Source organism: Epinephelus fuscoguttatus, linkage group LG10 (genome assembly GCF_011397635.1).
Source record: "Epinephelus fuscoguttatus linkage group LG10, E.fuscoguttatus.final_Chr_v1".
In the NCBI taxonomy this organism is placed as follows: domain Eukaryota; kingdom Metazoa; phylum Chordata; class Actinopteri; order Perciformes; family Serranidae; genus Epinephelus; species Epinephelus fuscoguttatus.
In genome coordinates this window covers 43,682,628-43,695,453 of record NC_064761.1, presented here as the reverse complement: position 1 = coordinate 43,695,453, position 12,826 = coordinate 43,682,628, and the positions used below count along the sequence as shown (strand labels likewise).

The window sequence follows — 12,826 nt, the reverse complement described above, 5'->3', positions numbered from 1 at the left end:
AGAACACGAGGGACCAAACATGCCTGCGTCCTCTTTCTTTTTTTTTTTTTTTTTTAACTTGACTGAATACAAGGATTCAAACAGGCATCTGTATAACTTTATTTCATAACAGTACACATACAATAATACAGTGTCTGATAAAATTGAAAGAGAAGAGATAACTAAAAACACAGTTCTAGGGAGTCAAGTAGCAAATAATTTTTACAATTAATGTCTTAAAAGATTTTAACATTTTGTTTTAAATGCTTAAACAACAAAGACAGATTTCAGATTCAGATTTGGCCCACAGGCTGTACGTTGAGTATCACTGATGTAGGGCATCGAGTGCTGGAGGGGGCACCAAAACAGCTTATGATCATCAGTCATAATCCTGAGGATGAACTTTTAAAATTTAAGATGAAGCACAACTAACTACAAAAGACACCATTAGACCATTTAAGGAAATATGATCTATCTTTACTTTCCTGTCATTATTCTGTGGATTGCTACAACACTGAAATGACATAATGTCTATCTCTCCTCCATTCAGTACAGGGGACAGTGGTTCAGGCGGGACGGTCAAAGAGTGACAAAGCAGCGTTCCAAATAAGCTATTAACAAGTAACTTACAAAAGCATTGTGTGCAATAGATAAGATAAGATAAGATAAACTTTATTGTCCCGAAGGAAATTTGTCTTGGATACATGCAGTATCTGCTGTTAAAAGACACAAAAAGTTGACACATACAGTTCCTACATATATACAATCCACAAACAGAGCTGTCACTATTCACAGTCTCACACACTCAGTATCTACAGTACATGTACAGACTACCATCAGCCAACAAATTGCACACTGCCCATTGCACACACACATCTGTTTTACAAAGTCATCATAAAAAAAAAAAGTTACATAGTTACGTTAAAATGTATATATATATACAGTACAGGCCAAAAGTTTGGACACACCTTCTCATTCAATGCGTTTTCTTTATTTTCATGACTATTTACATTGTAGATTCTCACTGAAGGCATCAAAACTATGAATGAACACATGTGGAGTTATGTACCTAACAAAAAAAGGTGAAATAACTGAAAACATGTTTTATATTCTAGTTTCTTCAAAATAGCCACCCTTTGCTCTGATTACTGCTTTGCACACTCTTGGCATTCTCTCCATGAGCTTCAAGAGGTAGTCACCTGAAATGGTTTTCCAACAGTCTTGAAGGAGTTCCCAGAGGTGTTTAGCACTTGTTGGCCCCTTTGCCTTCACTCTGCGGTCCAGCTCACCCCAAACCATCTCGACTGGGTTCAGGTCCGGTGACTGTGGAGGCCAGGTCATCTGCCGCAGCACTCCATCACTCTCCTTCTTGGTCAAATAGCCCTTACACAGCCTGGAGGTGTGTTTGGGGTCATTGTCCTGTTGAAAATAAATGATCGTCCAACTAAGCATAACGCAAACCGGATGGGATGGCATGTCGCTGCAGGATGCTGTGGTAGCCATGCTGGTTCAGTGTGCCTTCAATTTTGAATAAATCCCCAACAGCGTCACCAGCAAAACACCCCCACACCATCACACCTCCTCCTCCATGCTTCACAGTGGGAACCAGGCATGTGGAATCCATCCGTTCACCTTTTCTGCGTCTCACAAAGACACGGCGGTTGGAACCAAAGATCTCAAATTTGGACTCATCAGACCAAAGCACAGATTTCCACTGGTCTAATGTCCATTCCTTGTGTTTCTTGGCCCAAACAAATCTCTTCTGCTTGTTGCCTCTCCTTAGCAGTGGTTTCCTAGCAGCTATTTGACCATGAAGGCCTGATTCGCGCAGTCTCCTCTTAACAGTTGTTCTAGAGATGGGTCTGCTGCTAGAACTCTGTGTGGCATTCATCTGGTCTCTGATCTGAGCTGCTGTGAACTTATCCTCAGAAGCAGAGGTGACTCTTGGTCTTCCTTTCCTGGGTCAGTGCTCATGTGTGCCAGTTTCGTTGTAGCGCTTGATGGTTTTTGCGACTCCACTTGGGGACGCATTTAAAGTTTTTGCAATTTTCCGGACTGACTGACCTTCATTTCTTAAAGTAATGATGGCCACTCGTTTTTCTTTAGTTAGCTGATTGGTTCTTGCCATAATATGAATTTTAACAGTTGTCCAATAGGGCTGTCGGCTGTGTATTAACCTGACTTCTGCACAACACAACTGATGGTCCCAACCCCATTGATAAAGCAAGAAATTCCACTAATTAACCCTGATAAGGCACACCTGTGAAGTGGAAACCATTTCAGGTGACTACCTCTTGAAGCTCATGGAGAGAATGCCAAGAGTGTGCAAAGCAGTAATCAGAGCAAAGGGTGGCTATTTTGAAGAAACTAGAATATAAAACATATTTTCAGTTATTTCACCTTTTTTTGTTAAGTACATAACTCCACATGTGTTCATTCATAGTTTTGATGCCTTCAGTGAGAATCTACAATGTAAATAGTCATAAAAATAAAGAAAACGCATTGAATGAGAAGGTGTGTCCAAACTTTTGGCCTGTACTGTATATACATGTATACCAATACATACACGTATAGTTAAGCTACAGTTAGCTTCCCATTTAAGGCTTTAATGGACAGGGGGACAAAAGAGTTCTTAAAGCGGTTTAGCCTGCACTGGGGAACTCTAAAGCATCTGCCTGGGGGGAGAAGTTGGTACTCATGATGGAGGACATGGGTGGGGTCTGAAATAATTTTCTGCGCCTGCCTGATTATGGTCTGCTGAAAGATAGACTGGAGCATGGCATGCTGCCTGACTCCCATGATCTTCATGGTTCTCTGGATAAGCCTGGTAATTTGGGCCTTCAGTTGTACGCTGAGTGAGGTTGCCAAACCAGGCTGATATGTCTGTCCATGTTCAACCTTATTTTCCTTTCAGTCTGTTTCTCTCTCTTTCTTAAACACATTAAGGAGAGCGCTCAATCCTGGTCTCTGTCTATGTCACTGTGTCAGTTACATGCCATTACATGACATTAGTTTAATAATTACATTCTACCACTGCTACTACTATTAGGCCTACTTCTTGTGATGATAATACATTAATAGCCTACCTTGATGGCAAAAAATGACCCAATAATCATCTTGAATATGCCAAAGGCATCGACTATATAAATGATTGACATAACTCTTTGGTCTGACTTTGAAGAGAGCATGGATAAGTTTCACTTTTAGTTTTGAAAAATAGGGTTCTAGTTAATCTTCACGTGTTTGGGAAGTACAGAGCACATGACATGATATACAAGACCTGGGTTATATTGCATGAGTTTGTTTCACAAGATTCTGGAAACAGATATTTTTATATAGTTTTGCTGTTGTTAAACGGGGACCCCCAATCAATCAATAAATCAATATGTTTGCCATTTTCTGTGGAGGCATGCAAGAAAAACAAAGGTATCCACGGGACGCCCTTTACACGCAATAGCCTGTCAAAAAATGCCTCCATCTTAGATAACCCTTCAGGAAAGTTTTAAATCATTTAGATCTCAAATTGATCAACTTTGTTCAAAAAGTTTTGTTTACACCTCTTAATTTGGTCATTAATTTGATTTCACCCGTTAGCTAAAATAGTGCATTTTAGTAATAATTATAATTCTATCTTATTCGCTCCTAGCCTACAGAACATAACAGCTATAAAGGTCCACCTATCTCTTCTCCTGGAAGGCCCGGGGAAGGGTCCCTATGCACTATGAGGTGTGCTGGTCTACATCTGTGTGCTGGCGTGGTGTGAGATGCACTGCAGCTTATCCCTTGGGGGCCCTACAGTGAGCTTATGAAGACAAAACCCCTTTCTCTGGTGTTTGTGGTCTTCTCACCAGAAATAAAGGTTCAGAGAAAAATGTCTCAAGTTGTTACTCCTAATTCCCTCAGTACAGGCTTTTCTTTCAGATTCAAATAATGTGGGAAAAGGTAAAACTATTTAAAACAAAGAAAAATCATTAAAATCCAAGATTGTAAAAATGACAGAAACAGTATAAAAACGGATGAACTGGTCTGGATAGCTTTTATAAGCCCTTGAATTAGGCAGAGCTGATTTTAAATTTGGATTTGTTAAAATGTATCACCTTAATTTGGATCTCTTTATTTTTCAAAGGAGAGCAGTCTATAAACCAGCTGACATGAATCTCTTTGGCTCCCTGTTCACGGCCCTGCAATAGAGTCGGGGACCTTGGGAGTGCAAATGTCTCTGGGTCTTCCGCTATTCATGCTTAGGCCTGCTTTACAGAAACCACTCACAGTTAACTTTCAGTGGCTATGAGTTTCACAGAGGAAGCTAAAAGTTTCTATATGATAATCCGTTTCCTGACTGAGACAAAGCAGGAAAATATGGTTCAGAGAGACAAGGGACCCTGCAGGCCTCTGAAAGAAAAATTGTCTCTTTTTATATCCTTTTAAGCCCAGTTCATGATGAGACGACGGACAATTTTTTAATATATTTAAAACGCAGTTTGCTGTTTGACAGTATCTGACCATGTAGGGGTTTGGCTCATGTCACCATAAGTGAGTATAACCACAGTACATCACACACACATGCAGACACACATACTGCTTTACATGCTATGACATATGAGTCCAACCTAAATCCCACAAAGCAACCATTAAACTAAAACATGGTGATATGAAGATCATACAGTATCAGCTTTATGATATAGGGAAGATGTGGCTCTATGTAACATAAAATACGAACATTTTAAAAGCCACTTCCTTTGTCCATGTTTCCTCCTGATGCCGTAACAGCCTAACTTCCTCTGATACACAGTGCAACTATGAGTGCAGTGTAAGCACCCTGTTAATGCTTGAGACGTTGTGGCTTTTTGTTTTTGGTATTTTTTGGTTTTGTTGAGATGTTAACTGCATCTATACACAATTAGATAACACAGAAACTGAAAAGATAAAAACAGAAAGAAAGAGAAGAAGACAGTACAGCGTGCGTTATGTAATAAGTGCCTCAAATGTAATTAAAAGGATTTAAACAAAAGTAGTCAGACTTTAATCAGGCGACCTGACAGCATTTACTTACATTAGTTTAGTTCACATTACATCAGCATTTTCAAGACTATTTGGAAAGATCCCAAACCATCTGGAAAAAACCTACTGTCATCTTCTTCTTTCTTTTCATTTAGGAAACAACAAAATGGTGAAATCCAGCCACCATGTGGACAGCAGTGGGAGAGACTCCTGAGAGCTTTTGGTGCTCAAGAACATCACAAGTCTGACGACAAGTTCAAATCAATGTCCTTTGTCATTGTCATCCACTAAGAAGAAATTTGAGCCTCTTTTAATGTCCAGCTGCCACTTTAAATACGGTCATTTACAGCATGGCATGTCTATTTTCATATTCATCTGGAAACGGAAACGATTTTGTTCTTTTCCTTTCTTGGGTTTACGTCTGGAACGAGACGATGAGTCTGACTTCTCTGAGTCCTCTGTGTCCTCCTCATCATCACAAGATGTGCAACGGAGCTTCTCTTGATCTGTATAAATAATTAAATGAGGTCACAGATGAAGCGATTAATGATTAGAATTCTATAAAGTCCAACAGTAAAGTTACACCGAGCGAAACAGAATCAGACTGGATCAATCTGAAGGCTTCACTGCAGTGAATGCATGCTGCACTTCTGACACACACGTGTAAACATACAGCATGTGTGTATGTAGAGAGTCGGAGGTACCTCAGTTTTCTTACCTGTGTATCTGACCAGTTTAGAAGCGAGTTCACACTGATGTATGGTTTGAAGAATATCTCGTGTGATACGTAAAGCCTCCTCATGTCCGTAGTGGTTGGTCACTAATGTGGCGATGTCCATGCTGTCCTTACCTTCCAGTTTGCCCTTAGGAATGGGTTTACACTTCGAGGCAGTGTAAAGCTGTAGCGTGAAATTAAAAGACTTGCGATCCTCTGTAGAAAGTTCATCCAGGGTGTTTCTGATCAGCGGGGCAGGATTCTGCATGAGAAATTAGAAATTAGAAAATGAAACATCAAATCTTAACCTGGATTGAACAGAGTGCTGCAGTGGGACCTCTCATCTATCTGTATTTAATTTGACCTGCAGTGCAGATGATTCTGAAGTTTTACCTCCGTAGTTTCTTTACTCTTTGTCGCCCGTGACGACGGCTTTGGCTTCGTGCTTTCTTGCTTATTTTTGTCCCTAAGGGACCATCTGAAGGGGCGACTGACGGGCTGCAGCGCCGACTCCTCATTTTTTAGTCGAAGTAGCTGTTTCATGATCTTGCCAGCGGGACCCTTTTTCAGCTCCATATCCACAAAATCCTGCTCGCTGAAACAAACAAGGCAATCTCCGGACACATCCTCCTCTTGGAACCTCTCTGCCTTTTTGTCATCGACCTTCACGTGCTGCAGTAACCACTGGGTCACTTGCTCCTTTGTCCAGTTTTCCACATCAGCTGGGAACTGTGACTTATGTTGTGTTCCTTCTTTAAGACTTTTTAGATAGGATGTGATTTTGACAGCAGGGCCATGTTTTATTCCTAAGTCTAAAATATTTTGCTTCTCATAGTCAACGAGTTCTTCTCCAGACACTTCCTCCTTAATGAATATGTCTGCGCAACTCTGAGGAACTTTGACCTCTGTCATTAGCCAGTGGTGGATGTCCTCTTTGGACCACGTTTCAATCTCAGGTGCTGACTCATTCGTGGACTGGCTCATTTTGGATCAGCTAAAAATGAAACAAAGAAACAGAAGAAGAGCATGAACACACACATCGCACAACATGGCAAATATATGCAAGATGTCCCAAGGATCAGATGTGGCTATCCAGATAACATGTCAAGATACTGATCAAGTTAACACCAGGTGGAGATCATTGCCTTGTATTTGAATGTGCACTGTGCACCAATTATTAGCACAAGTTCAGTGAAGTACAACAAATCAGTCAAATCACAACTGTTGTTTTGCAAGGAGCCAAACTGTTCTCACCCCAACTTATCACATATCGCCGTTTGGTCAGTGGCACTCACGTCTACATATTTCATGCTCGGTATCCTCCTGCGCTTATTGTTGATGTTCCAGGATGTCAATTTTCGCCGTGTAACAAAACATGGTGAGTTTTAGAAAAAAAACATCATGGTTTGGCTCTACATTCATACGGGAAGCGAACAGCAGCCTCGCATGTTAAAGTCCAGGGTTTGTTGGACCCATCCACTTCCCTTCCCACCCCATCCGCCCCCCCATACGGTGTTTGCAGCTTCTTATATTATGTCATTAGCGGCAGTGTTTCAAACTGACAAACAACCAGTGGCGTATCATATCGTCTAGCTACTTAATTTTTATTTATTTATTTATTTGTTTATTTGAAGGGACAGAGCATATTAGACATTTCTGTAAATATGCCAGATTTAGCCAAAGGCTAATTTTCATCCGTTGTCCCTGGCCAGGTGTTACAAAGGCTCCCTGAAATAAAACAAAGTAGAACTATGTCGAGGGAACAAACCTCGGTCTTATCTTAAAGCACTGATCAATAAACTACAGCTAATTAAAATTGATTAGTGTGTGAACAACAAGTAATAATGACATTGCTAAAATTAATATACAATTGACAACAAGACAACATAAGACAGCCTTACAATTAATACAGAACACAAGGGACAATACGACCTTCACAGCAAGCAAATAAACATGCAAGAAAGAAAGCAGTTAAAAACATGTATGCAAGACAATACGTAGTTAAGACATAAGCAAGCCAACCCTCCACGCAGCATGCTGGTTAGACATCAGTCAGAACCGGAGTGACTAGCCCAGAGTGCATACAAAACAACACTTATGCACGAACAGGGTACAACATGAAAGATATTTCACATTGGACAAGCCATACATAGAACATGACATAGGGACCAAATAACCATCTGATATTAACAAGGTGGCAGCAGCTGACAGAATTTTCAATGCTGACAAATTTGGTTACTAATTAGCCACTGTTTTATATGGGGTGCCGTTTGTAAAGTGTCTCACGCTGAAAATAACATCAACATTTTGCCACATTTAGCTTCAAACAATGTTTAAAAAAGTATTGTGATTTTTTTAACGTCACCTTTTACCACATTTACAGCAATATTTGTTAACTTAGAAATATATTAAATAGTTAAATCTAAATATTAAATGTGGCACCTAAATGTTAAATGTTAAATCTAAATATTAAATCTAAATCTAAATGCTAAATCTAAATCTAAATATTAAATCTAAATCTAAATCTAAATGTTCAATCTAAATGTTTTGGGTGAAACTAAATATTTAGCTAATATGCAAATTCACACTGCCGGTCACCGGAAGTACCAAAATAAAAGCTCGAGATGGTCAGACTGTTTATAGAATCAAATAACGAATTAAAACCAACTTATCGGGGGAAATGGACACTTGAACATACATTAGCGTGATAATAACTACCTAAAATAACAAGAAACGTGTTTGGAGAAATTTTATTTGATGTGTACTTTGAGCTGTTAGTGTCCCTTCTGAGGGAATCACCTTGTTGTTTACAAATACTTCCGGGTAGAAAACCAGCGGAGTTTAGCAACATATATATATGCACATCTCACGTTTTTCACGTCACTGTATCACCGTTTAGACTACTCTGGTGTTTGTAAAGCCTATAAACACTATGACTGAACAAACATTACTATCACGGGCTGAAATTAATAACATGGTTATCGTAGATTAGCGGGGCTAACTGTTAGCTGTTAGCCCCGTTAGCGTCTGTAATGACTCACTAACTCTAAACGGTCCGTGAAGAAAATATTTTTTCCAGCGGATGTCTTAGTTACAACATGATTGAGCTAACTGGAGAATTTAATGTCGTATCCGACAATGGGAGACATTTAACAGATGACGTCCTGATAGCTTTGCTGCTGCTGCGGCCACTGGTGCTTTCTAGACATCGTGATTTCCCAAAACTGAATAAATACCACACATAGCAACACAAAACTGCTTTGCTAGCTCAATCATGTTGTAACTAAGACATCCGCTGGAAAAATATATTTTTGTCACGGACCGTTTAAGAGTTAATGAGGCATTACAGACCCTGCTAACGGGCTAAGAACTGACGGTTGTTAGCTTAGCTTAGGTTGTTAATCCCTCCGAAGGGACACTAACAACTCAAAGTACACGTCAAATAAAATTTCTCCAAACACGTTTCTTGTTATTTTAGGTAGTTATTATCACGCTAATGTGTGTTCAAGTGTCCATTTCCACCGATAAGTTGGTTTTAATTCGTTATTTGTTTCTATAAACACAGTCTGACCATCTCGAGCTTTTATTTTGGTACTTCCGGTGACCGGCAGTGTGAATTTGCATATTAGCTAAATATTTAGTTTCACCCAAAACATTTAGATTTAACATTTAGATTTAGATTTAATATTTAGATTTAACATTTATATTTATATTTATATTTAGCATTTAGATTTAACATTTAGATTTAGATTTAGATTTAATATTTAGATTTAGGATTTAGCATTTAGATTTAGATTTAATATTTAGATTTAGATTTAGATTTAGCATTTAGATTTAGATTTAATATTTAGATTTAACATTTAACATTTAGGTGCCACATTTAATATTTAGATTTAACTATTTAATATATTTCTAAGTTAACAAATATTGCTGTAAATGTGGTAAAAGGTGACGTTAAAAAAATCACAATACTTTTTTAAACATTGTTTGAAGCTAAATGTGGCAAAATGTTGATGTTATTTTCAGCGTGAGACACTTTACAAACGGCACCCCATAGTTTTAAATGAGATTTAAATATCACATATGTCCCGATATCCATAATATGTGTTGGGATGTTGTTCCACTCTTGGGAGGCTTTAACAGAAAACGCTGACTGACTAAAGGAGCTTTTCTTTAGTGGAACAACACAGTCCCCTCTTGAGACCCCCCTTGTGATTTGATTTGTACTTGTTCTAATCTTAACAAAAGATCAGAGAGGAGGAGGATCTAAGCCATGTATAATTTTGAACAGAAGACATATATTTACATACTTAATCATGTTTTCCTAATTCAGAAGGCCGCCTCCTCCTGACGCCTCCTTTCTACGTGTCATGCTGCGGCAACAGGTGCTGTCTGGCTGTGTTACAAAATGTCACACTGACATGAAAGGTGGCTTTTGGAATCGATGGTCTTGAGCGAACTATGTTGCATTCATGTGGTCTTGAATTAATTGGAAAAATTAGTTCTCTACTTGGGAAATTTGCATGAAAGCCCCACGTCAGAACAACAACTCGGAAAGTCAGCGAAAATTCTGGTACATGAGCTAACAGTTTTGACGTCATATACACAGAAACATACAGAAACTTTTATTAAGTCACATATGTCAATTTTTGGTCACATATAATTTGCAATACGGTATGAGGTTTCAAAACAGTTTGTTGCTGTCCATAGAGTGGCCTAGATTAGTTAATACATTTATTAACATTAACCCTCATAACAAGACAGGTGCATAAATATTTTAGTGATTTTGCAACAGGTAGCAACATCGTGTAAAACTAAAAATAATCAGTGACTCCTGTTTTAAAGCCTGGCACTTAAGCTGTTGCCATCTTGGTTTTTTGGAGCTAGCCGTGACCATATTTGTGCGGCTGCTAACTACAGTGGCCGACGTGACAATGTGAATGTCCCTATAGTCAGTGTTTGGTTTGTCTGTTCTGGGCTACTGTAGCAACATGGTGGTGCAACGTGGCGTTCTCAGACAAGGGCTGACTCTCTATGTAGATATAAACAGCTCATCTTAAAGGCCCAGACACAATAAACCGACGTCAAAGAGCTAGCAGTAACGGAAGCCAACCGTTCTGTTGCCTCACGTCACCTGTATCCTGGCTAGAAAGTTGCACGTGAACGTCAGCACGTATGTTCTGCACCTGCATGAGAGGAAATAAATCTCACCATTAGCAGACGGCAGTCGTCTTTAACCGTTGTTCAAAAAGGGAAACAGGAAGACTGTCTTAACGGGTCCATGTCATTGGTTCGACATCCCATTAGTCCGACTGTCCGCGGTGCTGAACGGCTCGCAGCGGGCGTATGGTGCGCCGCGACCGGCTTGAGGCGGAGCAGGCTCACAGCTTATGTGTTTGTCACTTTCTTTTTCATTTTAACCCACACCATGATCTTTTCCTGACCCTAACCAAGTGGTTTTTGTGCCTAAACCTAACCAGACCTTAACCACAGGGCATCATGATGATTTCAGAACGGACTTCGGAACAATGGGTTTAATATGGTCGGACCAATGGGATGTCGAACCAATGGGCTGTCGAACCAATGGGCTGTTCCCGTCTTAACACTAGTTAGCCAGTTAGCACATTAACAACACAGTCCATTGTTGAATTTGCTGTGCGCCAGTGAACAATGACACAAACCATCAGGAAATGCTTCTGCTAAAGAGAAAAACCTTATGGAACAAGTTTCTTTCAGTCTCACTTCCTCTTGATTTTTGTTTACTTTCCTCTCTTCTCATGTGCTGAGCAGAAATGACACTCAGAGCGATTTAATTCACCCACAGGCTCCACACTGCACACCGCAAAAACTTGGGTCATGGATTGTCACCAATGGCCCGACAATGATGGACAGCCACCTGTTGGCTTGGTGTGTCAGAGCCAAACAAAAACACAACAATTCTTATTTTCAGGTGATTATACACTAAAGAAAACACACTTATTATATTATATTCCATTTCTGCAGATATATCCCCCTGAATCCTACAGACTGACCTTTTAATGCAGCATTAGTTCACCTTTTAGTCATCCTCCTTGGTGGACTTATCAAGTTTTTTCTTACATCACTAACTCTGTATTTTCAATTCGCCCTACCAACAGGTACTCTGCATCTATGACAGCCAATGAGAATGAGGTATTGTCATGACAGTACAGTAAGTAAGTTTGTACAGACATTCATGTTCCCCAGAGGATAAATCCTGCTGATCTTCGATTACTTTTCCTCTGCCGTCACCAGCTGGCTGACATTTTTGTTTTTGAGTAAAATGTCTCAGCAGTTATTGTGTAACTAAGCATTAGTTAGCAAATGTTAGCATGCTTAAAGGCTACGCTACGAGGATGAACATTGTCAATCAGTATGTTAGCAGTCTCACTGTGAGAGTGTTAGCATGATGACAGTAGCATTTAGCTCAAAGCTCTGTTAGTCTGTTGTTCATTCTTCACACAGCTACTGTCACTTTGACGTGTGTGTGTGTGCAGTTTCATCCTACCTTGCAGTGTGGCCGTCAGTGCAGATAAAAACACTGTGAACAGACTTGCTCAGCTGAAGACACACTCCTGCCTGACGACGCCTCCAGATCCTCAGGAGGCAGAATCACTTCCCTTTACTGGAAATTCCTTTTCTTCACAAAACAGGAAATGTTGTTAGAAGGAACAGAAAATGTTACTCAGTGATAAACGAAAGCTTGATTACAACATTGAATCACAGCATAGTACAGCTACGCAACTTCAAGAGGGAACTCGGCGTAGAGCTGCTCCTAAAGGGGCCAGTTGAGGCGCCCAATGGCTCAGTGAGTAGAGTGGGCATCCCATGTACAAGGGCGATGTCCTTTCCGCAGCACCCACAAGTTCGGGTCCAACCTGGGGCCCTTTGCTGCATGTCACCATCCCCTCTCTCTCCCCCTTTCACACCGTCCTGTCAAACAAAAGCAAAAGCTGAAAAAATAATCTTACAGGCATCTGATCAGGATCCTGCTCAACACCTCCCATCAGAGGTGTTTGGGGTACGTCCCACTGGTAGGAGGCCCCGGGGCAGACCCAGAACAAGTTGGAGGAATTATATATCTCATCTGGCCTGGGAACACCTCCAGGAGGG

General features: G+C 40.1%; 1 protein-coding gene and 1 long non-coding RNA gene across 3 annotated transcripts; one reads left to right on the top strand and one right to left on the bottom strand.

The window, feature by feature from the left end:
• Positions 1-2,521: 2,521 nt before the first annotated feature.
• LOC125896001 (uncharacterized) lies at positions 2,522-12,462 on the bottom strand. Of its 2 annotated transcripts, none has more exons than XM_049588274.1 (4): positions 12,222-12,462; positions 6,089-6,689; positions 5,699-5,957; positions 2,522-5,486 (listed from the first exon to the last, which is right to left on the bottom strand). In XM_049588274.1, the coding sequence occupies exons 2-4, from the start codon at positions 6,677-6,679 to the stop codon at positions 5,320-5,322; spliced, it is 1,017 nt and encodes a 338-aa protein (XP_049444231.1). In that variant the 5' UTR covers positions 6,680-6,689; positions 12,222-12,462; the 3' UTR covers positions 2,522-5,319. The 2 variants fall into 2 exon arrangements, with proteins under 2 accessions (XP_049444231.1, XP_049444232.1); XM_049588275.1 differs by lacking the exon at positions 12,222-12,462 and adding an exon at positions 6,950-7,036.
• LOC125896015 (uncharacterized) lies at positions 10,540-12,333 on the top strand. Its single transcript, XR_007450234.1, has 3 exons — positions 10,540-11,645; positions 11,833-11,866; positions 12,211-12,333. It is a non-coding gene; the product is annotated as an uncharacterized LOC125896015 (long non-coding RNA).
• Positions 12,463-12,826: the final 364 nt, after the last annotated feature.

Excerpts from the sequence above, each read along its gene's own strand:
- LOC125896001 (XM_049588274.1), bottom strand. The coding sequence starts at position 6,679 with ATGAGCCAGTCCACGAATGAGTCAGCACCTGAGATTGAAACGTGGTCC. Across the intron at positions 5,958-6,088 it reads AGAGTAAAGAAACTACGGAG|AATCCTGCCCCGCTGATCAG; the intron begins GTAAAACTTCAG and ends TTTCTCATGCAG. Across the intron at positions 5,487-5,698 it reads TAAACTGGTCAGATACACAG|ATCAAGAGAAGCTCCGTTGC; the intron begins GTAAGAAAACTG and ends TTATTTATACAG.